This window comes from Plectropomus leopardus, chromosome 12 (genome assembly GCF_026936395.1).
Source record: "Plectropomus leopardus strain MGB_pleo_1.0 chromosome 12, ASM2693639v1, whole genome shotgun sequence".
In the NCBI taxonomy this organism is placed as follows: Eukaryota; Metazoa; Chordata; class Actinopteri; order Perciformes; family Serranidae; genus Plectropomus; species Plectropomus leopardus.
Window position 1 is genome coordinate 13261647 of NC_142187.1, and position 27347 is coordinate 13288993.

General features: G+C 39.1%; 3 protein-coding genes across 4 annotated transcripts in view; 1 reads left to right on the top strand and 2 right to left on the bottom strand.

The window, feature by feature from the left end:
• Positions 1-361: 361 nt before the first annotated feature.
• LOC121951100 (uncharacterized) lies at positions 362-9740 on the bottom strand. The gene is made up of 5 exons (XM_042497320.2): positions 9090-9740; positions 6701-6997; positions 3310-3621; positions 3039-3205; positions 362-1663 (listed from the first exon to the last, which is right to left on the bottom strand). Exons 1-5 carry the CDS (start codon positions 9154-9156, stop codon positions 1619-1621), a joined length of 888 nt encoding a protein of 295 aa, XP_042353254.2. The 5' UTR covers positions 9157-9740; the 3' UTR covers positions 362-1618.
• Positions 1680-25896, top strand: LOC121951101 (importin-13-like). Its single transcript, XM_088085152.1, has 23 exons — positions 1680-2609; positions 9836-9957; positions 11199-11324; positions 12323-12963; positions 14055-14195; positions 14311-14452; positions 15242-15408; positions 15606-15726; positions 15872-16019; positions 17208-17389; positions 17464-17490; positions 17598-17732; positions 18093-18239; positions 19858-19938; positions 20067-20204; positions 20319-20415; positions 21092-21144; positions 21242-21308; positions 21641-21699; positions 22665-22754; positions 23481-23662; positions 24491-24617; positions 25195-25896. The coding sequence occupies exons 1-22, from the start codon at positions 2582-2584 to the stop codon at positions 24582-24584; spliced, it is 2988 nt and encodes a 995-aa protein (XP_087941278.1). The 5' UTR covers positions 1680-2581; the 3' UTR covers positions 24585-24617; positions 25195-25896.
• The window catches only part of fzr1b (fizzy/cell division cycle 20 related 1b), a 30801-nt gene continuing 28752 nt past the window's right edge, over positions 25299-27347 (bottom strand). Inside the window, exons 13-14 of one of the 2 annotated variants that reach the window (XM_088085158.1) lie at positions 25635-25727; positions 25299-25438 (exon numbers count right to left, since the gene is read on the bottom strand). In XM_088085158.1, coding sequence (XP_087941284.1) covers positions 25397-25438; positions 25635-25727 — 135 coding nt within the window. In that variant the 3' untranslated portion in view covers positions 25299-25396. Of the gene's footprint in view, positions 25439-25502; positions 25728-27347 lie in introns of those variants that run through there. The other variant, XM_088085156.1, reaches the window with a different exon arrangement.

The following is a 27347-nucleotide window of genomic DNA, read 5'->3' on the forward strand; positions in this document are numbered from 1 at the left end:
CCATCTAGGTAAATTGGCAACTCACACCAAAACAATAGCGAAATGCTGAAAAAGCTTTTACACAGTTGTGAAGTGTTAGGTTAAAAGAGAGGTGGCTAAGGTTTGTATTAGGGTAAGGGTTACATCTCATTACTAATAAGGTAAATCAGGTCTTCATTCACTGCGAGTTTAATAAATGGATAAAGTAGATTGTTGCTACATTTAGCCTTACACTTGGTCACTGCGATAAATAGCGCTACAGGTAAGAGGGAAAATTATGTGTCTTTGATTCTGGGGTAAACTGTCCCTCAAAGAACTAACCCAAAAACTATAGCTGTAAGATCCTACAGTATACCCTCTATGTATAGGCAACTTACCATTGTGTGATTTCAGTTTTATTATCAAACAGAAAATCTCAATGTCAATAAATTCTTACAGTCCACATTTCAAAGGCATATTATCATACGTCACTGTTGGCACTTAACAGTATAGTAACTCAGAACACACCAGGTAAAAACTGTAATACAACAGCTTAAATCCAGCACATTTGCATGATACTCCAGCTAATACAGATACATGTAACAACAGTCTAAATTTGCCTCTCCTCATTGTCTCCATTTAAAGCATTTAAATAAACACCTTGTGCATAAACAAATGCATTCTTTATAAATATGTATTTTACATAACACATTTAACAATAAGTGTGTTTTACAATTTACTCATCTGAAAGTGTTGATTTGGTGTTGCAAGGTCTCCTCTGAGTGTGTGCTGGTGGCTTAAATGTTTGAAAACAGAATAATCACATTTGTATACCAGCATTAGACCATGATGACAAAAGATCTATAACACGTGCAACTACACATTAAAAGACAGCAACACAATATTTTTGCGCATATAATTTAGGGTAACTTATTGATCATTTTAAACAATTGAATGATGAGTGGCTTCTACTATAAGAGAACTGGTGTGTCTGATTTTCCAAAGATATGGCTTTTCAATTGTAAAATCACTTATTTTGAATTTTTTTGAGAAGATTTTCCGCTAGACCTAAGACAACGTAAGACAACACCTGCAAATAGGCAATTGGTTTGAAAGTGCACTTCACTAATATTTGGTCACATAGGGGATCATAATTTATATTTCTTAATAATTCTTAGGCATGTTGACAACTTTCCCACGTCTTTCACTGTCTTATTTCTTGCTGGATAACCTGAGGTTTTCTATTAATTACATTGGAGGACTAAATGCAACCCTGGTCCACATGACCTCAGATGTCCCCAAGGGGTCACTACGACCATTCCTGCCACATTAAAGTGCTGTGCATACATGTGGATCCAGTCAGGGCTGCAGAGGCACTATTTACATAAACAAAAAGTTTCCACTTGACTGAAAATCTCTGATAATTTAAAGGGAATGTGGAAAAAAGTGTTTCTGAATCCTCCCATTATAACAACTTTATGGATCCTTTTCATGGAACCACTGATAATTATTATTTTTTTTTATCACTGACCCAAAACTTGTCTGCAGAGATGCGGCTGCATCCAGACAAATGCTGTTCTCAGATCCATACGGGTCTTTCTTTGGTGTCTGATTTGCTTCTGGTCTCTGAGGAGTGGAAATGTCTGACAGAATGCTTCCATCAGTAGCTGTATCTGGAGAGAGGTGTGTCCTCCATCAAATCATCCTGGAGAAGATGATGATAATAACAATAATAATAATAATGTTATTTATACAACACTTTTATACAAGAAATGCACAAAACAAAATAGGAAATAAAATGACCAAATGAACATAAAATACACCAAGGCAACTTAATAAATACATGCATTTAGATACAAAAAAAAACAAATGTAAAAAAACCCACCTGAAAATAGAGTATTTAGCAAAAGCCAGAGATTATAAAATAAAGTAAAAAAACACATTATAAAAGAGGTGTATTCATATTATTTAGGACATGACTTTTAATTTATAGCATGGGTTAAGATCCAAAACCAATGGATCCTGCAAGATAATTAAAACATGATTTAGATTAGCAACTCTGTGAATTTTAATATTTTATATTGTAAATTTGACTGATTGTGCACACAGGATTGCAAGGGGCTCTGTAGGCAAGAAGTTAAACTGACTTCACTTTTTTTTATCATATTTGTATTGAATTCTCTTCTAAAAATCTCTCCTTGCATGTCCTCATTTGAAAAGCACTGGCTATACTAAAACATAGGATTGAGTAGTTCCTGTTTGATGGATTAACTAACTAGCTTGGCCACTGACCTATGTGAGAGTGATTTAAGGGCTGTGATTTAAGACTTAGAAATAGAGCAGTGGAGTAGTTATGTCAGAAGGATTGGTCAGAAATGGTGCTGCGGACACCAAGATATCCTGACTTTTAATTCATACTATGGTTCAAGCTCTGTGTTGCACAGTTGATGCCATTTAGAGCCAGTGTCTGCACAAAAGTGATCTCCTCGGTCTTGCGTGTAAGTCCTTTTTTTATTATTCTGTGCCCACTCTTTAAATCTGGATGTTTTTTTTTTTTCAGGCAGCAGTTTGAGTGGTGCGGTGGATAACTGATCTGTTGATTCGGTCATATCTGATCAGATCAATGCATGAGAGGAGCAGCTGCTGCAAAAGTGAGTGATGCAAACTTTTAGATCCAGCAAAATAAATGGTTTCATGCTGCTGTGTGCACCTGGGATGTTTGGAAGTTGGAGGTCAGATAATTCCAACCTTCATCTTTGAATGGAACGCAGCATTAGAGCAGGTTAAATTAATGTAAACAACTGTTGGCCTGCAGCCTGCTGTTTTCTGTTCAGATCGTGGTGACTACGCTTCAAGTCATGTAGGTTCGACTCAATTCATTGTGACCGCCTTTAATAGAAAAGGTCTGTCTGATCAGAGCCTCAGACAGCAGTCATTATACAACTGTTTTTACAGTCTGAGCAGCACTTCGTAAGACAAGTAAACTGATCTTTCTTTGTAAAACAAAAATCTATGGAGTTCCCTTTAATCACAACTGTAATTTCATACATACAGTATATGCACAGAAAAGAGTACCTTACCATGGGTAGATCTTGCAGCCGATGAAACTCAGGGTGGTTTGTCCGCTGGCGGAACTTGAGGAAGAGAATGACGAAGACGATAGCAGTAGTGACGATGAACACTGACAGCAGGCCAGCCAGCAGGGGGTCTAGAGGAGAGCTTGAGTGATAGCGAGGCCCTTTTAGGTCTAAATGACAAAAATGGACAATTTTAACAAAACAGTTAACCCATTTTTAAGTTAAAATGAGAAAAAGAATCAATATTACAGGCTTTAATGAATACTCTCATCACCTTCATCTCCAATGTTAAGCTCAGATGGGATCTCCCAGTGCGTTGGCCCAGCAGGAGCCCGGCCTGGAGCTGAGGTCAGAGGGCGTCCTGTGGTTGCTGGCTGTGTAGTGGATGTGGTCAGTGATTCAGACTGTGACTGGATGGTGGAGGCGGAGGCTGTGGCGCTTGTGTCCTGTATTGTGTGGGCCGGCTGAGATGAAAAGGTGTTGAGGGGATCTGAGGTCAGAATGGCTCTGCCTTCAGTGGTGGAGATGTGCAGTGGAGGGGTGATGCTCTGTACAGTCAGCGTGGATGAGAGGGTCTCTGCGGCAACTAAAAGTGGGGATGTGAGGGCAGTGTATCAATTCAAAACAGTGCAAAGAATTCTTCTAAGTAAACAAACTCTGTTAATGAAAACTGATCACCCCCACTGACATTAAAGCCGCTATACATGTTTTTTGTTGTCAGGTCCCACCTGTACTGCATGACAATGCCAAGAAACCCTGTTTGAAACAGAGCCAGCACAATGTTAATGACCTGTTTCACACACACCGTTTGTATTTTCATGCATCAAATAACAGTTTAATAATTGTGGTGGTTGATATCACACTTTGCTCACTACTGCGTCTTTCCAGTTTGCTAGTGACTGATTGAGATAAACACCAGGTATCAACACTACTACACCACTCTATTCAGTCTTCTCCCTATGTTTAAGTATGAAGACTAGAACATCTCGCTTCCACAACTGCAATTATCCTGAAGCAATCCACATCCTAAATGCTTTACTGGTTGTAATAAAAAAGCACATGCACTTTAAAGCTAGGTTTATGCTCTTGTGTGCCAAACAGGATGTCATCATAATCTTTAGTGTTGAGACAGAAGGCTCCAAAAGTTGCAACTAGGGGGTGGTCGTGCACCACTGAATGTTTGTTACTTTTTTTCAAATGCTGCACTGTCTAGTTTAACGGGGATGACTGGCAAAGCAGGTTTGCCTGTGCAGACGTGTTTACAACTCTTCATTGAGAGACCACAGGGCCAGTCAAATGGCCTTAAATAGTTGTAAAGAAGTAGCCAGCTCACTGGGGAAAGAGGATGCTTTTTGCTGCAGGTTGTGGAAGAACATGACAGATGCCTGTAAAAGCTTGAAACAGTCTAATGAAAAGCATGGCGTCCCAAGAAGAAACAAAGCGATAAAAAATCATTTTAACTTGGAGGTAAGGGACATTCATATTTGTAGTACACAAATGCAATGTCTGGTGGTACATATGTGTTTACCACTGTTGTAAGCAGCCGACTTTTCCACTAACATTCTTCCGGCAACATTGACTTCTTGCTTATTCACTCCGTTTGTAGACCGCACTATGTTTTGGGAGTATGTTCAAAAAACAAGCAGAAACCCTGAAGAAAATGCTGAAAAAGCTTTTACACAGTTGTGAAGTGTTAGGTTAATAGAGAGGTGGCTAAGGTTTGTATTAGGGTAAGGTAAATTAAGGTAAATCAGGTCTTCATTCATTGCGAGTTTAATAAATGGATAAAGTAGATTGTTGCTTCATTTAGCCTTACACTTGGTCACTGCAAGTGGTGTTGTAGATGAGTTCAACTAACTGTTGCTCTGGTGGGTTTGACTTGTGCGAGTGCTGGGTGCGGTTTGTAGGGAGCGTGTCATGTACATTGCACATGGGCTGTGTCTGCAGTTATACATGTCTATATGTGGCAGATGAGCAACTCTATTAGATCTATGATTTTAAAAGCTATGACCAACTGCAACTTTCATGATGAAAAATGATTTGCCTCTAGCCATAGACTACTGCCCATATTTTTTCCAAAATAGAGCTGCGTTTCCACCAAGCAGTTTGTCTTAATTAAATTCAGTATGCATTTTTTTGATTTTTCATTGTCTACAATTTTGGATGTTACCGATGGAACTGTTCCTTACTGTCCCCATTTTTCATCATCCCTCCATTGGGGCACCTAGCATACAGATCCAGTACTAAACAGTGGCTCTAGAAATGCTGCAGTCCATCGATCAATCAGTAGAGAATCAACACTCTGTGCTCAGGGCTGAGCTGTGGTTGGTTTGACCGCTGTTCATACCGTAACAAGTTTTATACATTAGGATAATAATTTAGGATATAAAATGTCATTTTGCAGCCTCTAACAGCAGCTGTAGACTGATGAAAAAATAAAAATAATTCACTGCACCAACCGCTGGCAACTTTTATGGTGGAACATTTACTTGTTATGCTACTCGATGTACAAGCCGATGACGTGAAACCATCAACACACCTCAAATTTCAATATGACAACTTTGACCATGTGATCTGCTTTTATTGCCTCTCTTGGATGACATACACTTTTCACAAAATGTATATTAATTTTGACCTGATCCTCACTTGGAGAGGAAAATGTGACACTTTCCTGTGCGCTCTCATGGGTGACACCATTGGGGGGCTTGCCTCTCTATTAAATTATAATTTATAGGAGTTTATGTTTTTTCTTATTAGTCACTGCTTTACTGTGTAGATTTTTAATTTGCCTGTGAAATGACTCAATATATGTTACGATAAACAAGCTCACTGCCCTTTCTCCCTTTTTCCACATGCATAAATTCTTACTCCACTTGAAGCACATGTGACTGTTTACATCTTGTTTGACAGCTCACGCTGAAAGCTTGAGGGCTGGGAGAGGTGTGTTGTAGGAATTTTGTAAGCTTTGTAATTATAGCCCAAACTACATCACTACTGTTCAGACTGAAGGGACAGGCAGTCATTAGTGCTCCTGACAGGACAATGAAGCATACTTGTTAATAAACGGAGAGGCAATTGTTTTATCCTTTTTCATATTTTGTATTAAGTCACAAAGATTAAAAGTAACCAGTGGTGTAAGATTTAGTTTTTGAAGTGAGACTATGTAACAGCAGCTTTTGCAAAGTGACATCTTGGACATAACTCTATAGGGACGGGCAGAGAAGTGATGACAGACAGCTAAAAAGAGGGCAAGAGTGTGAACTGCATGGTGCCATATTGTTTATTTTTGAGCTGCTTAAAGAGGCAACACAACATCAGCTGAGAGGGTTATATTTATCTGATCTATAAAAGGGAATCTCTTAAATGAGGTTACGACACACATTCACAATCTCAGTGCAGTCATGTGGGGGTCAGGGGAGGAATATGTTCCTGGAAGGCTGCTGGCAGTGCAGCTGGGTCTAAAAAGAGAGCGTCTGTGTTTGCAAACAGGCATCTTTTAGTGTGTGGGATGTTTTATTTTAATAATGTGGACAAAGTAAACAGACTGGAATGTAAAATAATAAATTCACATGTAGAATTATGATAACTATAATTTCAGTGTTTCTAAATTAAAAGCTTTTAAAAAGGAGGCATAAAAACAATGCACGCAGGTCTGTGTTGATTACCTGAAGGTGAAGGAGCACCGGTCAGGATGGCAGGAACATTCATGTGCTGAGATGTAGCCACTGCAGAGCTTGTGTGTGTTTTATATTCTGCATTTGTCGCAGTCTCTGAACGGACAGTCCCTTCCATCTTGATGATGGTAACAGTTTCAGTTGAGGTTTCATCCTCGCCTGCAGGATTATGTGTCCACTGTGAGGCCTCATTGCCAGGATCCTCTGTCAGGTCAGGAGATGCTGAGGGTCCGGTGTGACTCTGGAGGGCAGCCAGGGGGAGGACAGGAGGCAAAGCACTGCTCTGACCTATGAAATGAAAAAAGAAATCATACTAAAAGGGATAAACGTCAACTCCTGGATAAAATGTTTTGTCTGTAAAATTAGGTCTAAAAAATTCCCCAGAGCCTAAAATGAAATATGGCTTGTGGTTTTGTCCAAATAATAAGTATTGAGATTACTATCATAAAGACTGAAAAACAGAAAGTAACCAGAGAACTTTCCTTTTATTTAAATGATCAATGCCTTATCAATGACAGAGGCAGATTGCTTTTTTTTGTCAACTTGTGGGAGATATTTATTTTTATTTATTAGTCTTTAGTTGTTATTAAACATCTGATCAGTAGTATTATTTGTTTGAATTTCCTTGATCTTTATTTAGTTCAGATTTTGATAGTACTTTCATTTGCTAGTTATTTGTTTATTTTATTTTATTGTTGTTGGTTTTACATAATTAGTATTTTGTTTTGTTTGTGAAGTGGGTAGCACTGTGGGCACCTGCAGATAAAGGTCAGAGTTAGGGTTAGGGTTGGGCAGGTATAGGACCAAAATGTACCTGGGTTGGCAAATATATACGTATATACATATACGCAATAAACACAATAGGAAGTCTAAATAAAGATGACTGTGCATATAGGTGTCATTTGCACTGCAGATGCTGTGGACATGTCTCCACCACTTTGTAAAATAGACAATTTTTCCCCTCTCACTTTTAAAAGGGATAATTTCTTGAAAATGTTCAGAAAAATAGCTTAACACCAAGAAATGTTAGGTTTATAACTGAAAATGTTTTGAGAAAAGTTAGAAAAAAACAAATATTCATTGTCCAAAAAAGTAATGTAAGCTAAACAAAACCCCCCCTAAGCCTTCTAGATTCTGCAAAAGGACCCAATAATGTGTGCCAATCAATAACTTTAACAAATTCTCGACAGTTTCTTCTTGTCCAAGTTTTCCACTCTCTCTCTCTGTGAACACATGACCTATTAATGTCCAGGGGGGTTATGAATTAATTCAAATAAATTAAAGTGTCACTAATTATCCACACTGTTTGGCATGTTGCAGAGGGGCTGCTAGCCGCGGTTGCTGATGCAAAAATGGGAATGGCCCTATCTAGAGCCAGTGTTTGGTTTGTCCAAACTTGGCTACTGTAATGGCGATGCAACATGGCAGACCTCATAGACGAGGACTTGCTCCCTATATAGCTACAAACTGCTCATTTTAAGGTAATGAAAACACAACAATTCTTATCTTCAGGTGATTATACACTAAAGAAAACATACTTATTATATTCGACTTCTGACAATACATCCCCTAAATACACACTGGAAGTTTAAAGAGGCTTCTTTCCCAAACAAAAGAGTCTATTATGCCTCCAGGTGTGTTGACTCAGCAAGGATAACATTAAATGTGAAGAGTTGATCTACGGGTATACAAATATTTGAAAGCAATAGAAAATACCCGAAAGTATTGTAAAAAGTACTGTATTCCATTCCATTATATTTTTCAAATATTTTAAACTGTCAGCAGATGCCTGAATTTTGTGCTTTACTTTACATAAGTAAAGACATTTCCACCATAAATTGGTGCATAAAAATTCAGAGTGCAGGAAATTAAGTGTGTAATGGTCCAGATTTCCTCATGCTGCAGGACTCCTGCTTAACATGCCCCCACAGCCCCCAAACCCACTTTTGAAATGAAACCTACGCCCCTGGCTATGCATACATATATAATATATACTATATACTATATTAAAAGTTCAAACAAAATAAATAGGCATAGGACACTTGACACATAGGACACTAATCAGAGTAAATTGAGCAACCATGCGCAGAAAGAAACGCTTAACTCCTTGAACAAAGAAAAAATATTTAACCTGAGGGGCTGAGCAGACTATGAGAAGTGAATAAATAATTGAATGTAATTATTATAATAATAATACAACCAACAGCCTGCAGCTGTGTATGAACTTTCTACAAGATCAAAAGACTGTCGGGAGCATCATGTGAGGAACTGATAAACGCGTCCAACTCGGGGGATGTCAAGTCCGTCCACGTCGCGCGCGCGCGCGCACACACACACACACACACACACACACACACACACACTGGGGATGACACCTTACCTCGTGTCTGCGATGAGCCGGTAAGCACCACTAACACCCAAAACGCCAAATTCATTTCAAATTTCATCTCCCTCGCGGCCTTCCCCTGCAGATCACGATAAAAAACAGAGCAAAGCGGGCTCTCCACAGCGGCTCTGCTTCTTAGCTCTGAGGTTGTTTCCGTTACGCGATTTGACAGGGCACATCATCAGCGCTAAAAATATCCTGAGGGAGTCGGGCAGAAGAGAAGCTGGGGTGGGGCCGCGCGGCGGGCTGCATGCGGGCAGCGGCCAGAGCGGAACAGGCTGCACACGCGCTTTATTCTAAAACTCTCGCTATAAATTTCACTCTCTAGATGTGCGCTTTTCGGGCCAGTCACTCATGTCTGCATCTATTCCTCCGACATGCATCAGTTTGCAGTCGCTCCTCTGCTCCAATCAGCTGTCAGTGCGTCAGAGGCGCAGTTGTGTGCGTCAGGGGCGCGTGTTGTAGAGCGCAAGTTTGACTGTATTCATGATTATTGTCGGCAATGATGGTATACAGACATTAAACGGTGATAGGTGAACATGTGTCAGCTGGTAGTAATGTGAGACAACTTTTTTTCAGCCCCCCACAGAGGTCAATGTGTCGTCACGCCTGAGCGCACTGCCCACATGTGTACTGTATGGACAGCTGAATGACCCGCTGCGTCCTCTGGCAGCGTGCTTTGACACACTTTAGAGGACAGTGTCCCCTTTTGTAACCACTTCTTTTTGTTTGCCGATCAGATTTTAATTTCAGAGAGAAGTGCAACAAGGGAGGCACCTTCACGTTGCACCAGATGGAGCCCCCAGCCAATCCGGGAGACGACCCGGTGGGGTTGGAGTTGACGGTGGAAAATGTAGAGTCGGTAAGTAACTCCTCAACAAACAGACATTTCACTGGTTGACTGTTTACTGAGCTATGCCTTCAGATTGAGCCTCTGTAGTAACATTGAGAACACGTATTTGAACACATATGTTTGTCAAAAAGAAATCTCATATCTATATTCATTTTATTTGATAACTCAAGTAATAGATAAACAACAGCAATTTCGCTCGCTAGGAGTTGGTTTGTTAATTACTTCAACATAGAGAGATAAGACGAGCTGGACATTTTGTAACATGATACCAGCTATAAGCATATGCTGTCCTAATAATAACTAACACCATGTGCCTTGGATTAGTTGCTATGACAACACTTTTTTTTTCAAAACTCCATTCAAACAATCTGACATCCAGCATGTATGATTATTAATGTAGCTGAGCCATTCAACTAAAAGTGATTCCTGTGTAGAGAAATAAATTGCGTCATGAATCAACCTGTTAAACATCATGAAACACAGATGTTGTACTATACCTCAGTCAAAGCAGAGGGGAAATATGGGGATATTGATTGTTATATTTTGATCCACTATGATGTCCTCATCAAAACTTTATTCATCACTTATTACCAGTGGTGAAGGAAGTATCTAGTTCCTTTACTTAAGCAGAAGTACTAATACCACACTGTAAAAAAAAAAAAACCTCTGTTAAAAGTATAAGTCCTGCATTTAAAATGTTACTGAAATTAAAGTAGGTATAATCAGGAAAATGTACCTTAAGTATGAAACGTAAAAGTACCCAATTCAGAAAAATAAAAAAACACATACAAAATTCTAAACTATTCAAAAAGAAAAAAGAAAAAGAAAACAACTTAAATGTTTATCAAAATCCTTGCCAGTTAACTTTCTGTCAGTCAGCTAATTAATCAATTGACTAATAATTTTAGCTATGCTTGTATAAACTGTTGGGTGATGTATAACAAAACCTAATATTTTATACACTCTTCTCATATTTTTTTTTAATGGAAAAATTTGTAAGGTAACCACTAACTAAAGTGTTCAAAAAATGATGTGAAATAGGCTAAAAAATGCCATCTGGAATGTTCTTGAGTAAGTAAGTATAAAGTGGGATGAAAAGAAAATACTCAAGTCGGGTAACTGAAATTTGTACTTAAGAACAGTGCTTGAGTAAATATACTTACATAGTACGTTACATTTCACCACTGGTTATTACCAAATTAATTTTTGATAATTTTTCCCTTTTTATTGGTTGTTCTCTTCTCCTCCAGGCTCTCTACCAGCTGTACTTTGACCCTGACATGGAAAATAAGAATGTGGCTCAGAAGTGGCTGACCCAGGCCCAGGCCTCTGCGCAGGCGTGGCAGTTCTGCTGGGCCCTGCTTGGCCCTGACAAGGTCTGTTGTTGTGCTTCTGCGCAGACATCTTTAAAACTGCAACTATTGAAGTGTGCAAGAACATTGGACACTATAATGCAGTGGAAGGTATACGATGCAGGATATTCCTGAAAGAAAACATCGGCCCTTTTTTACACAGAGATTGCTTTAAAGTGGCTATGAAGACGCTCCTTTATGCATCCTTTGAGAATCAAACAAGGGCGAAATCATGCCGCTTCAGTGTTTGATTTTAGACAGCATGCTGGCATCACGGAGGCAAAAGAGACATGACGAACCTGATGTGCAACAGAGCAGCGTCAGCCTCTAGTTTGACACATAACATACACGTCAGCAGCAGTTTATAAACAATAACTATGACATAACTCAGCAATAACAATCATTTACGGTCTCTGTTATATGACATCTGATTTGCTTCTTCTGCTTAAAGGGTAAGGAGCTCCTGACCTTATTGTCTTCCTAATTTGCTGACATTCTCAGCTGCTGACCTTCATCTTTTTAAAATGGGGTTAATGTATGGACTCATACAGAAATAACCCTTCTTAATCATCACTGATGACCTGCTAGAGATCATTGTGTATTTTTCTACAGCGACTCTGCCCTCTGCCTGTATTTTCTTGTTTTCTGTTCCTGGGATATTTAGGTGCGTGTACCTGCACAGTGCTCAGATAAAGTTGGGGCTTTATAAAAAGGTAGTGACCAGATGCCAAACCATAAACCGCATGTATGCAAGAGACACAGTGCAGAAAAGCAAAAAAATAGCAAGGCAAAATGCCAAATGAGATTGAATCTGGTTTAGGCTTTCACTTTCTCCGGTCAGTGTGTTCAGAGACAGTGAGACAATCCTGCACAGTATACCTTAAAGAAAGACAGGGTGGATGTCTAATGTGCTGATCAGAACTGCAAAATGTTACGATTTTGCCATGTTAAGTTAAAACATACATTTTTAAGTCCGAACTTCATCTATTACAGTATCTCCATAAGAGTCTGTCTCTTTACAGCTCCCAGAGGTTCAGTTTTTTGGTGCCAGCACGCTCCACACCAAGATCTCCCGTCACTGGAGTGACCTTTCTACAGAGCAACATGAGAGCTTGAGGATGCAGCTCCTCTCCCACATCCTCCACTTCTCCTCAGGGCCAAAAATGGTGCTCACCAGGCTGTGTGTTGCCCTGGCCTCTATGGCGCTTAACTTAATTCCACAGGCTTGGTCCCAGCCAGTGGCTGACATGGTGAGGGCCTTCCAACCACAAAAGTCTGACTCTGAAGGTGCCTCAGGCGCAGAGGCCACCCAGGACCCTCACGCGCACTGCCTGGCATTGCTGGAGCTTCTCACCGTACTTCCAGAGGAGTTCCACAGCAGCCGTCTGGCACAAGCTCGTCGTGCCCAGCTGAGGGAGGCCCTGGCCGGGGAGTGGGCGGTTGTGTGCCCCATGCTGCGTCAGCTGCTCCAAAGCCAGGACTCCTCGAGCCAGGTGAAGGAGAAGGTGCTCCGCTGCCTTTCAAGCTGGGTAGGGCTAGACGTGCCATTAGGGGAGAGTCATGAACTGGTTCAGGACTGTTTCAGTGCGCTGTCCAACCCAGACCTGTTTGACACGGCTGTGGAGACGATAGTTAACGCTATCTCACAACCTGACAGCCAGAGGTGAGAAACACACTGCATCATACGTTCATTAAAGGGTTAGTTCACCCCAAAATCAGACATACATAGTTTTCCTCTTACCTGTGGTAATAATAATCAATCTAGAAGGTTTTGGTGTGAGTATCTGAGTGTTGGAGATATCGGCTGTAGAGATGTTTGCCTTCTCCTCAATATAATGGAACTAGATGGCACTCGGCTTGTAGTGCTCAAAGTACCAAAAATACTTTTGAAAAACTCAACATCAATATCTCTTTCCAGAAATCATGACGTGGTTACTCAAGATCATCCACAGACCTTGTTGTGAGCAGTTTCATGTAGAAACTATTTTCTTTCTATTGAATTATACCTGCCAACTATATTCACTGCGCAGTAGGAAGTGTACGTCTGCTAGTTCACCTAGCACCACTGAGCAAGCAAATGTTACAGTTCAGCCGAGGAGGACGCCATTAATTTTTACATCTTGCACTGTCACAAGCATGAGCCTCTTGTCCATGAGTAGATTTGCGGTTTCTTCTGCGCAATGATATTGTTAGTGGTTGTTGTTTGGTAGACAGAAAATAGTTCCTGCTTTAAACTGCTCTAAATGAGGTCTATTATCTTGGGTTCCTATGATATAAAAAAAATCCTAAAGCACAAACAACGGTTTTGTATAATTTGTTATGAATTAGCGCCTCATGAATTATGTTACGTACTTAACGCAAAGTGATTTACTTAGTGTAAATTTACATAGGTAAGTTTTGGAAAAGAAACATGGTAACATTGTCCCTTAAAATACCTCAAAGTTCACATGGTTTCACACAGGACATGAACACTAGTCTTTTGGTAAAAGTTCTGTATTTGTTTGACCCATCCATGAGCCCACCTACATCCTTACGAGGACTTTCATTCTTAATACAATTTTTCTTCTTTACTCCTGTCACTGCATTGGTCCTGCAATTGCAGCCTATCTCCAACACTCTGCAACTTTACACCAAAACAATCTAGACTGATAAACAGCACTGAAGGTAAGAGGAAAAATATGAAGTTTTGTGCAAATTGTCCCTTTAAGGTCAGTGTCAGTTTCCAGGTGTGTGAATCACAAAATGTGTCTGCAGGTATATTGATGCTCTGGTGAACTTGATGCCTCTGGTTTTGGGTCTCCATGACCAGCTGAAGACAGCCGCTCAGGACGGGGACATGGAAACCACACACGGTATCTGTCGCATTGCCGTTGCTATGGGGGAAACACACTCCAGGTACACACACACACACACACACACACACACACACACACACGCTGTCTTCCTATAACCTGGTTTTAGTTAATGGCTCTTATTCCTTAATTTGGATCGATGTGTTTGTGTATGACAGGGTTTTGTTGGAACAGGTGGAGCGCTGGCAGGAGTATCTGGCTTTGGTTAACATGATTCTTTTCTGTACTGGAATCCCTGGGCACTACCCAGTCAGTGAGACCACTAGCTCCCTTACACTCACCTTCTGGTACACTCTGCAGGTAAGATCAAGGAATTTATTTTTTGTAGAACCATAAGGTTTCCATTTGGTTTCATTTTTTTTCACATGAAATGTCCTCTCAGTTTTGTAAGTTGCTCATGTTTGCATTAAATGTGAAAGTATGGCCCTGTTTTCACCTGCTCTTAACATGTATCTGAGGGGATCAGATCACAAGTGAACAGCTCTAAGTACAGGTGTGAATATACCTAAAGCATCCTCAATGCATCTTGAGATCTGATCACTCAGACCACATTCGGAGGTGGTCTGCATTTGGTCACAGTCTTTCAGCAGTGTGTACACCAGTGTGTCGTGAGCCACACTGATTAGCTGACATCCTTGCTAACTGACTCCCCGCCAGTAGATACAGTGTTGCAGGACCGTTCCCAGAGCCGCTTTCTACCTGGTGGTCCCAATAAAATTCACACAAATTCCAAAACAGTTCAACTCTGTTGTAAAGAAATGTTAATATCCACAAGATAATGTCAGCCGTGTAAGGCTAACAATTGAGCCTATCACTTAGTGTGTGCAGGTGGACTCTCACCAGTGTGCCTATAGCATGACAAATCTCCCTCAAGTAAGAACAACAACCCATTTAGCATTAGCAAATGGAAATGATGAACATGTTCATGTGCATACAGAGCGGGAAAGTGAGATCTGAACAGACATACTAAGAGCTGTCCATTTGTGGTCCAGTCACCCAAGACGCATGATACTGCCAGCTGTAAAAAGACACTGTGTCTTTGTGTCTCTTTGACTTAACACTAATTCTACTTCTTTCTTGCATATTCAGGATGACATCTTGTCATTTGAGGAAGAGAAGCAGGCAGTTTACCTTCAAGTCTACAGGCCAGTTTATTTCCAACTGGTGGACGTGCTGCTCCATAAATCCCACTATCCGTCCCAGGAGGAGTACGCCTCCTGGTCCTCTGATGACAAGGAGCAGTTCAGAATTTACAGGTACGACAAGATACTACAGGAGATCTAATTGCTTAATTTTTGTCTTCTCTCATCACAAATAATGTCTTAAAATTTAAGTGAACAAAACTTGATATCTGTGGCAAACTTCATGGCAGTCCATCCGATCATTCTGCGGACATTTCTGCAAGCATGGTTAAAAACCGGTATGTTACCATCGTGTGTATTTTGCATTTCAGAGTGGACATTTCTGACACTCTGATGTATGTGTATGAAATGCTGGGGGCAGAGCTGCTTAGTAATCTTTACGACAGGCTGGGCAGACAGCTGATGGACCCCCAACAGTCAGCAGTATGGCAGGTAATGACAGTAATCACTGACTCATACTCCATAAAAATGCATGATAAGTTTAACCTGCAGAGTATTTTAAAAAGCAAATTTAATCTATATATTTTTGTCTTGAAATTCTGACCAGATATCACGCTTTGTTTTCCTCCATCTTAAGGACACAGAAGCGCTGTTGTTTGGCTTCCAGTCCATAGCTGAGACGATAGACGTGAACTACTCTGATGTCATCCCTGGGCTTATTGGTCTCATCCCTAGAATCAACATCAGCAATGTCATGCTGGCTGACACCGTCATGTACACCATAGGTACAAACCCAGACATGCTTTTCTATGTTGTCCCCAATAATAATCCCAAGACTTTTAGTTTGTTTAATGTTTTACATTAAAAGGCGGGTCTTTCTGCAATCTTTTCTATGTTTTTCAAATGAAAACGCCCTCTAAGTTATTAGCAAAAATCAGTGATGTAGGTACAGCAACGATCTCTGGTAGTAATAATAATAACTGCAGGGGTTAATTTGAGTTTTTGTAGTGAGGTGTGTGAAGTCCTTATCCATAGTCAGTAGAATATTTTCAACACTTCACTTTGCCATCAGACACTTCTGTCTGATTTGGAACTAATGCTGTTATATTGCTCTTTTCAAAGTTACCGGACTCCTTCGACAAAAACAGTAATTTTTACCTTTCAGAACACTGGAGTTGCCCATCTACTGCTGTCTGAATTGGTCACTTTGTTTGTGTTGTATGCCTTTCATATCTTAATTAACATGGCATCCACAGAAGTACATTGCTTAGCTGCCGTGGGGGTTAGAGGAATATAGCCAATTCGGAAGTCGGGATGTTGCGTCATACTAGTATTTACAATAAATGTGATATTTAAAAATAAAATACTGATATCATGTTTATAAGACACATATGACAATGTCGTGTCAATAACCAAGCGCCTCTTAAATTCTTTATGTTTCCTTCCATTCTCTCTTTGTCTCCCTCCCCCAATGCCTTCTAATCTTCAAATTTACTTTTAATGTTGCAGTAATATTGTTTAGATGAACTTTTTTGGCCCTGTTAATCATGTCATGAAAGCTGGACATGATGCCATCCCTATTTGGAAGATTGATGACACACATTTCTCAAAGACGGCTTGTCTCAGTCACAAAGAGGTACATTAGAGGGGCTCAGGGTTTATTTGTAGCAATATTATCATATAGAACCTCACATCAGGTCACGTGAGAAAACGTTTTAGCAGGGTTTTGGAAACTAGCATTTTGAAGCTAAAACCAACGTACTTTGACTGGAGTACGTCAACTGGAAAGCTGCAGGATGATGTAAAAAAATGGGGAAAAAAAGGTACACACCCTGTAAAGCAGAATTTCACAAATTTCAGCAAGGACTGTTAATGGCCATAGATGGACATTTTTGTCTTTTTGTCTGGACTCAGCTATAACAGACTTATTTACATGACGTGCACCCCATTACTGAATTTCCCCTGTTTGCCAGGATCCCTGGCCGAGTGGCTGGCTGACCATCCCGTGATGATAGGTGGCGTATTACCCATGGTGCTTCAGGGCCTTGTGAAGGCAGAGCTGTCTGTGTCGAGTGTGTCCACTCTGAAGAGGATCTGCAGGGAGTGTAGACAGGACCTCAGCCCATATGCTCAGGACATCCTGACTGTGTCACAGGTCAGACAAGAAACCTCTTTTTGTAACATCTCTGTGATTAATCTCTTTGCATTAACTCCTGTGTTTCTCTGCAGGATGTTCTGGTAAAAGAAATCCACAAGGTGAGTAAACAGCTATCAACAGTATTCAACCGCAAATGTAACAAGTGTCTCTGTGAGGACATCATGCACGATGTGTGGTGTAAGTGTTTCCGTGTGTCTGTGTACAGAGCAGCCAGTGCATGTGGCTGATGCAGGCTCTGGGTTTCCTCCTGTCCGCCCTGCCAGTAGAGGAGATTCTGGGCAGACTTCACTCGCTCATCACCCCTCATATCCAGCAGCTGGATACACTGGCCCAGCAGGAGGTACACCAAAGAAACTTATGCAACTTCCACAGAAAACCCACAAAAACTAAAATAAAAAACTGTGGTAGAGGTGATTGTGCCCTAGTACAAACTGAATAAATCAAGACAGTTTATCATACTTGAAGTATACTACAAAAATAGCACATTAGAACCACTTTATTATTTTGATGCTCAATTAAAGTGCAAAAAAATATATATTTATTGCAGCATTTTTGCAGCTTTTTGACACAACTTTTACAATAAAAACAGGTTAAAAAAAAAGCTCTTTGCTTTCACAACCACTGTCACATTTTGACAATACTTTTTCTTCAAATTTCACTGTTATTAACTCATCAAAACCATCATTGTTTCCCTTCACAGCCTGATACCGCTAACAAACAGTCTATTATCCACATCCTGGGGATGCTGTCCAGTCTCTTTACCACTCTGGACATCAACAGACAAGCAGACAGCTTAGAGGGAGCACCCAGCCCAAGACTCACTTCCTCACAGAGCACACGCAATCCAGTAAGTTTACCCATAAAAACTGCGTACCTATCAACGTGGATACCATGAGGCCAGTTATCAAATATTATACCAGCTACTGTATCTGAATTCTGTGAAATCAGAGGCGGAGTTTGAGGGGATGGCGTCTGGGTCTCCAGCTCAAAATGTGCTCTCAAAAGCCCTGAATTGTTTAGGATTTTTAAAATACCTTAAACTTAATGTCGTTTAGAAAATAATATTTGCAAATGTTGATAATCTTACCATGTTGGTCTTACAGAAACTTTAAAAGACTAAATGTTTTTCTTTAGGCCAAAGATTCAAATCAGCGCATACCAATACCACATTTATTACATATTTGCAAGTACAGCAGCTCAGAATATTACGGCATGGATCAAATCGGACAAAAACAAATTCAGTGGACTCTACTCTGGCATAGTATAATAAAAATAGGTTTCAAAATTAGAGATGCTGTTTACACCAAATTACTTTCCTATTATGTTATGTGACTTAAAAAACAATCTGAGCAATTTGTTGGCTGCAGAGGTGACACTCATCCTCAACACTTGTGTTCTGGGTTGCACTCAGCCCAGACAAAACGGAAAAAAATGTTTATTTAAAAAGCACCAGCTGGTGATGACTGGCTGAACTCTGTTGTGTGTTGCAGGATTGAATTTAATTGAACTCAAATGGGCTTTATTCACATGGGAAATGCATGTTTGCATTGCCAAAGCAAACGTGAGATAAAAACCAAAATTTTATGTACAGGTATACAAGTCAAGCTCTGCTAGAAATTGGTGGATACACATGTTGCTGCTGATTGAGTATACCTCTAACACACCCACCAAATTAGAGAAACCATACCTCTGAGCCCACTGCACACCGTTTCATACTGTTTTGTGGAAACATGTCGTTCAACCTGGAAACCATAGCAAAACAGCGCACACCGTTTTGAGTTGAACGTCAGACAATCAGAGAACAATTACATGGAAAATAGCATGTAGGCTTTGGATAAGGGAATGCATTTTCATCTGTATCTATTCAGCCAACTTAATCATCTGTATTTATATCCTACTTAGAAGGGGTGTTGTTTAACCAAGAGTGGGTGGGATTAGAGTCAGAGGTGAGAGCGACCTCATTGGAAGTTGATATTTTGAGACTGAAATTTATATAGAAATCAAAAGATCCTGTATTTATTATTTGTGAAAAACTATTCACAGAACAACTTTAGAATTGAGCTTAAGATCACTTTTGATAAGTATCCCAAATTTCGATGAAGGATTTTCTGTCATCATGAGTCCCATATTGACACGTTTTACTCGTGATTTTTGAACATTATCTCCACTGGATACTAATTTCATCTGAGTATTCTGCTCAGCACTAATGCAGGTTCTACAGCATGATTGGCAACTATCATGTTTTTCCCAAATGATGTCTCAAATGGCTCAAAAAATAGTGTGTATAGCTGCCGTAAATGGAATTGAAAAAATCTACTTGGGCAGACTGTTTCCTAAAACACCAGTCAAATAGTGGTTTTGTTAATCAGCCCTCAGAATGGGCCTTTCACATCAATATTTCTGAACATCTAAAATATCAAATATGCTGCAATTACAAAACTAAAAATAATATATATTTTTTTTAGGTTGTTGTTGTGCTACAGCAAGTGTTCACCCTGATCCAAACCATCCTCAGCAAGTGGCTGGATGACTCAGATGTAGTAGAGGTAGGAAGGTGTCTTTTATCTGCATAAATACGTATGTGTATGATGTTGTTTGTGTGTGTGCATGTATGATCATCATCTACGTATGTGTGTGTTTACTGACTCAGCTCTCCCCCTGTTTCCCTCTACAGGCAGTGTGCGGGGTGTTTGATAAGTCAGTCCGAACCCTCCTACATGATTTCGGGCCCATGGTGGCTCAGCTGTGTGAGATGCTGGGGCAGATCTATAGCACCTACCCACAAGCCTCAGCTCTGGACCTGGCGCGGCAGGTACACCCCCACAGATCAGGACCTTAATAAAAGCATTATCCCTCTAAACTGACATAAAGACTCTGAACATTTTTTTGGATCAGTTGTCATTCTCTTTCTCTCTCTTTCTTTTAGATGGTTCACATATTTGCTGGAGAGGAACACCACATCTCTAACATCAAAAGCCTCATTAAGGTGTTGACTTCTGCCACACTTACTATATTTCAGCAAGGTAATAAACACCTGCAAAGAAATTCTACTATTTATGCCTCTGCACCAGCTATGAGTTATCATGTTGTCCGTCTGTCCGTCAGTGCCTTAATTGAGAACAAATTAAAGGAATTTCTTCAAAGTTTAGCAAAGGTCGAGGTCACAGTGACCTTGTCTATCTCATTCTCGTGAACGTGATATTTCAAAAAGGGCCTCGAGGAGGTTTCCTCAAATTTGACACAAACGTTGACTTAAGAATGAAGTGATTAGAATTTGGTGGTCAAAAGTCACTGTGATCTCAAAAAACATGATTTTGGCCATAAATCAAAAATTTATATGTAATTATGACAACACTTCACACAACTGTCTAATGAGATGAAATGATGACGTTTTATATCAAAAGGTCAACTATGACATCATTATGTTCAGCAAAAACATTTTTCTATCCATGACTCAACGTTATAGCTCACAAACAGAAGGGGAGACATTTGGTCAGATACTGAATTGGTGGCACTAATTTTGAGTGCACACCTTGAAAATGTGCTGATCAGATCTCCTGTGCTGCTGGGGGGAACATGTGTGTGAAGCATCCATGTTTTTCACAGTTTGAGTGGTTCGCAGAGCCATACAACCGCAAGGCGGTCATTCTAGTTTTGAGACATATGTTAATCTTGTCTCATCTTATGTTCATTTCAAAGGTCCACGGGATCATCCCGATATTGCAGAATCATTTATGCACCTTCATGCTCAGGTGCGTTGAATATTATTAGCCATTGTTACACACGTCTGCAACACACAGAAGACTTATTTAAATCTATATACTATTGAATTATGTTTTGTTCATTTAGATTCTTAAAAGGAAGCCTGATATGTACTTGTCTGACCAGTTGGATGCCAAGGCGCTGTTTTACTGTGGTGAGTATCATCATATCATTTCCTTTTTTTTATTGGGGATGGGGAGGTATTTAAACACCGGTAAATTTTAAAAAGTTGGCATACATGCTTATTCACATTGATGGTATGAGATAATTTAACCATTTTTTAAAAACTTATTTTTGCCTCAATGCACTTTGAAATTTCACTTTGTCTTGGGCTTTTTACAAATTACTGTGGTCAAAATCAAAACACTGTCTTTCTCTCTGAAGCATTTTTGTCTTTAGAGTCCCATGATCTTGAAATTCTGCCTGAGTCAAACATTCATGTGACTTATTAGCTGAAACATTCATTTAAAAAACTGTTTCTTCCAGGAATCCTATCATTGAAGTTCCCAGAGACACCCACAGTGAAAGCTGCAACTCTGTTCTTTGTAAGTTGAGACAGAAATGTTCAGGTTTTGACTGTTAAGGACTGTTCTTTATTTATCAGAGAAGGGGATGGGGTGGGATTTTTCTTTCTTTTTTTTATCAGCTTGACCCTCCCTGGAGCTACAAATGTTTTTTCCTGAGCTGAGTGTCTCTCTTGGTAAAATGCATGACCCTCCTTTCACAATAAATAACCATTTGTTAAGATAGTCGCTCCAAACCTGAACAGTATTTAGGCCAAAACAATGATAAAACAACAGAGAGAGTAAGAGTTATCGACAAAATAAACAGCTCACTTCTGAAAAACAAAAGCAAATCCTCCCTACAGTGGCATCATCACAAAACTAATGTGTGCGCTGCGTGCAACTCAAGGGATATGTTACATTTGCATGTCATTTTGTAGCGGATTCTTGTAAACCTCACATTGTGGTTAATGTGGTGTAGATTTAGGCAAAAGAGATCATGTTTACGCTTAAAATACACAAAAAATACCAAGTTTGGGAACCACAATCTCTGCTGGAAATACAGCGATATATAACCCCCCCCCCCAAAAAAAATGCTTTTCTTTCCTAAAAGCTGCTAGAAGCACAGCAATAACTCACTAAATCACCACCAGGTTTATTGTTTGTGGTTCTCATGTACTTGCCAGGCCATCCACCTTCTCTCCATCTGCTTAAGCAGTAGAAACACAACATCACTGTAGAAAGGTTTACATTACATGTCCGAAACACACAAAACACACAAATGTACTGAAATGTAGTAAAATTATTTAAAGTTGTATGTTGTACTCCTAAGCCAAAATGAAATAAAAAAACATAAGTCCCTTTCACAGTGATGTGCCTCCCACATTTTGCTCCCTGGCCTCTATAGATAACGCACAGTCCCTAAACTATAGTTGTTATTTTTTTAAAAATATCTATTCAACTCATCAGCTCATATATGCTTATGATTTTTGTCCTGCCCCTGGCAGACAGAGATGCTGCCACGTTGTAAAGACATGCCCTTGTTTGGTGAAGTGTTGCAGAGGGATGGAAAGCTTCTGACAGAGGCCATACTACAGGTGAGCCTGTTATTAGACACATCTAAATATACAAATATTTTCATAAGGGGAAACACTTCAGATGAAAACATTTTTTCATGCACTGGTAAGTTTGGAGATTTCAAGCTGTTTTGCTTCCTTTTTCAAGTTGTTAGTTTGTAGCTTGATAACAATTTATTCCTAACATGACAACTTTTTTTTTTTTTTTTTTACAGCTGTTGACAGTATTTTCTGCTTAATGAGGTGATAAAAAATGATAAAAAGAAATATCCAAAATGCACTATGTCAAAACCTTTGACTCTAACATCTTAACACAATAAAATAAGAATTTTGAACCTGGCTTTATTCAATGTTCAGTTTTCGCTTCTGGAAATGTATGTAAATTACAGCATATTTAATAAGCCAGTGCCTCATTTTCATATCTAAACATAACATTTCCCCAAACGTGTTATTCAAAAATGTGTTAAAAATGTGTCAAAAGTGTTATTTCTTGATGTAAAAAATCAAACTCAGGAAGTTTGATGGTGATGTCTATGAGATAAAAGTTTAACCTGTTGTGTATCCCCGTAAGTGCACTATGTAATGCAATTCTAAATACTGATTTGAAGATCAGCTTTTCACTTTTTTATAAACTTACTGTTAATAAACCAGTGTACACAGTTAACTCCTAACATGTAGTCCTATTTTAAACCACCACCAAAAGTCTTCTAATAGAGGGCATGCTGTCTGTTTTTATTTCTGTCTCAGGCAGTTGGAGGTGAGTCACCTCGCAGTCTGATTGATCACTTCTCCGAGGTGTTGTTGAGTCTGAACAGACATTGTCCAGCTCTGCTGTCTCAGTGGCTGAAAGAAACACTACAGACTCCAGGATTCCCCTCGGCCCAAGTCTCCACAGAGCAGAAACACACCTTCAGTCAGCAGCTTCTGAGGTAATAATATACCTGTCAGTTTTTCTGCACTGTTATTGGTGTCTTCAAGGAAAGTACTGTAAGAAAACTTGTCATTCAAGAGAGCAAAAATGACGAACAATCTTCATAAAAAGATATCTTGACTGTTTTGCATGTCATCCTCATCTAAATCACACTTTCGAACATGCAAAAGTGGTTTAACACATTATAGACTTTCTATATTTTCGTATAGGTGCATGATTTATTTACTTGAAAATAATTGGGAGTGTAAAATCGATGGCAAGGGATTTAATGTCAGTTTATACTATATTTTTTTCCCCATTCCATTCATATTGTGCTATACATTTTTTAAAAATCACATTTGTATGTTATACTAGAGTAATATTTTTATTTCATTTCACAAGTTTTTTATTTATTTGCTTTTTAACTCGCACTATACTATTACAAGGTTTGACATTCTTATGCAGTACTCTACTATTAGAATTTTGTAAATCAGATTTATGTTTCATATTATACTATAGCCATTTGTTATTACACTTTTATGTGCCACTGTTCTTTGACAATTTTTTAACAATTTCCTGTCATACTTTTAAATAACTTTTTTTATCACTTTTTTTTTGACAAACCATGCTGCAACGCTTTTCATCACAAATTTATACCATTCCATTTAATTTGGAATAATGGCCATGATGTTTTACATTTCACTCGGATCACTGATTTTTTTTAGGAAATAAAGCATATGCTTATCACACTCATCATTAATTTGGATAGCAGATTTGTGTCAAGGAGACACAAAATTGTCTGAAACATGTTTAGGAAAAAACATTAATATATGGTTCTTTCTTCCAGGGAGCAAAACAACAAGCGTCGCATCAAAGAGATTGTGAAGGAGTTTTCTCTGCTCTGTCGGGGCCTCCAGGGGTCTGGATACTCAAATTACTAGACTGAGCTGGTGGCACTCAACGTTCAAGACAAGGTAACAAATCAAAAGAAAGTCTGCTTCTATGATAAATGATGCCAAGCAGGACTGTTCACTTGAGAAGTTACATTAGAATAACCTTAATACTTGTATTTAACCAAAGCAAAAACACAAACTAAGTGGCTTGTTATCAGGATGAGTGGACCTATGTGAAACATGTTTTTGATAAAACACCATTGTAAATTCACAAGCGGGATTAAATGAAAGGAAAAAGTGGCTTATTGCCCTTCACTTATCTCCGGGCATGGATCCAAACCTCCACTAAAGGACACCAATAAGCAGTTTACTCTTGCAGCAGCATGAGCAACTGTTTGCATGCTCACTTATTTATTGTTTCTCTTCTGTTGTATACTTCTTGTCTACTTCTCTTCTCACAGGTAGATACACACACAGACACGCAGCTTTTTAAAAATGTGATGTTACATTATATAGCTAAGAACTTTTGTACATGTTTACTTTTGCTGTTATATAATAAAAACAATTTCATTACTTTCACAACAGAAAAAAAGATAACATAACCGACTTCTTGTAAGCAAACATGTCCTGACAGTCTTTTGTTGTTTTTTTTAATCAGTGATGTCACTGTGAGGGATGGCAGTTGTTGGAAGTTGGGACTGCATCCATTGTAGAAAACATGGATTTGAGGAGGACCGTCGTAGTGGTGATTGGTGCACTGGGATGAGAGGGCTCTAAGGACTAGTCTGTGAATGTCGTTGGTGCATTTCAACCAAAGCTCAGTAGGCTGCTCCTGAAACCATTCCTGACCCGGCTGTTCACTATCGTATTCTTGTGAAGAGGTTCAGCACTGACTTTGATTCCTGGGTACAGAGAGGAATCGAATAGTGTCAAAACACGTCATATTGTCACTTAACCCATAATTGCTTGTTTTTGGTCAGGAGAATGTTCATTTGAAAGAATGTTAAATGACTAAAGATTTGGTTTGGTGGCTTTTTTATGTTTTAATGAATTGTATATAAGGGCTATGTGGCTTTTTAATTGTAAAAAATATTGTACCTTGGTGCAACGTGTCTTACTGAAGACGTTCCAGAAACGTAGTGTCTCATCACCAGCTCCTGTAACAATGGCCTCCCCATCAGGTGACACAGCCTGAAAAGGCACAGAGAGGAGAACTGGTGAGAGCGGGAAACTTTTGGAACATATGCATCAGAAAAAGTCTCAAAATGCTGAGAGGAGCTTGTTCAAGAAAAAAAGTAGAGTCAAATTCCATGTATGTGCAATCATATTTGGCCAATAAAGCTAATTCTGAGTGATGGTATATGAATGAGTTCTTGATAATTATTTTTTGAAAATAACATCATAAAAAAGCATTTAGAAAAAACAACCAAAGAAGCAATACTATAGTACTGTGAAAAATGTAAAAAAGTGACATGTCCCAAAAACATCTGAAAACAGCTAAAAGTGGTATAAAATAGTAGGCTGACAAACACGTGCTGAGATACGCCATAGCATTTAAATGTGCAAAAACTGACAAAAACACAATAATATAGCATGTCGAAAAAATGACCAAAAAAGCAAGGCTATGGCATGGCAAAAATGTCAAAATTTGACATGTCCAAAAAACAGTGGAAAACACTTCAAAGTGGTATAAAATAGCGTGCTGAGACACACCATAGCATTTAAATGTGCAAAAACAGCCAAAAACAAGATAACATAGCATAGCAAAAAAATGACCAAAAAAGCAAGGCTATAGTATGGCAAAAATGTCAAAATTTGACATGTCCCAAAAACAGCTGAAAACACATTAAAATGGCATGAAATTGCATGCTGAGACACACCATAGCATTTAAATGTGCAAAAACGGCCAACAACAAGATAATATAGCATGTCGAAAAAATGACCAAAAAAGCAAGGCTATAGTATAGCAAAAATGTCAAAATTTGACATGTCCCAAAAACAGCTGAAAACAACTCAAAGTGGTATAAAATTGCGTGCTGAGACACACCATAGCATTTAAATGTGCAAAAAACTGACAAAAACACAATAATATAGCATGTCGAAAAAATGACCAAAAAAGCAAGGCTATAGTATGGCAAAAATGTCCGAATTTGACACGTCCCTAAAACAGCTGAAAACACCTCAAAGTGGTATAAAAGAGTCTGCTGAAACACACCATAGCATTTAAATGTGCAAAAATGGCCCAAAACAAGATAATATAGCATGTCGAAAAAATGACCAAAAAAGCAAGGCTATAGTATGGCAAAAATGTCAAAATTTGACATGTCCCAAAAACCGCTGAAAACACATTAAAATGGCACAAAATTGCATGCCGAGACACGCCATAGCATTTAAATGTGCAAAAATGGCCAGAAACAAGATAAAATAGCATGTCGAAAAAATGGCCAAAAAAGCAAGGCTATAGTATGGCAAAAATGTCAAAATTTGACACGTCCCAAAAACAGCTGAAAACACCTCAAAGTGGTATAAAAGAGTCTTCTGAAACACACCATAGCATTTAAATGTGCAAAAACGGCCCAAAACAACACAAGATAGCATGTCGAAAAATGACCAAAAAACCAAGGCTATAGTATGGCAAAAATGTCAGAATTTGACACGTCCCAAAAACAGCTGAAAACACCTCAAAGTGGTATAAAATAGTCTGCTGAGACACACCATAGCATTTAAATGTGCAAAAACAGCCCAAAACAACATAATATAGCATGTCGAAAAAATGACCAAAGAAACAAGGCTATAGTATGGCAAAAATGT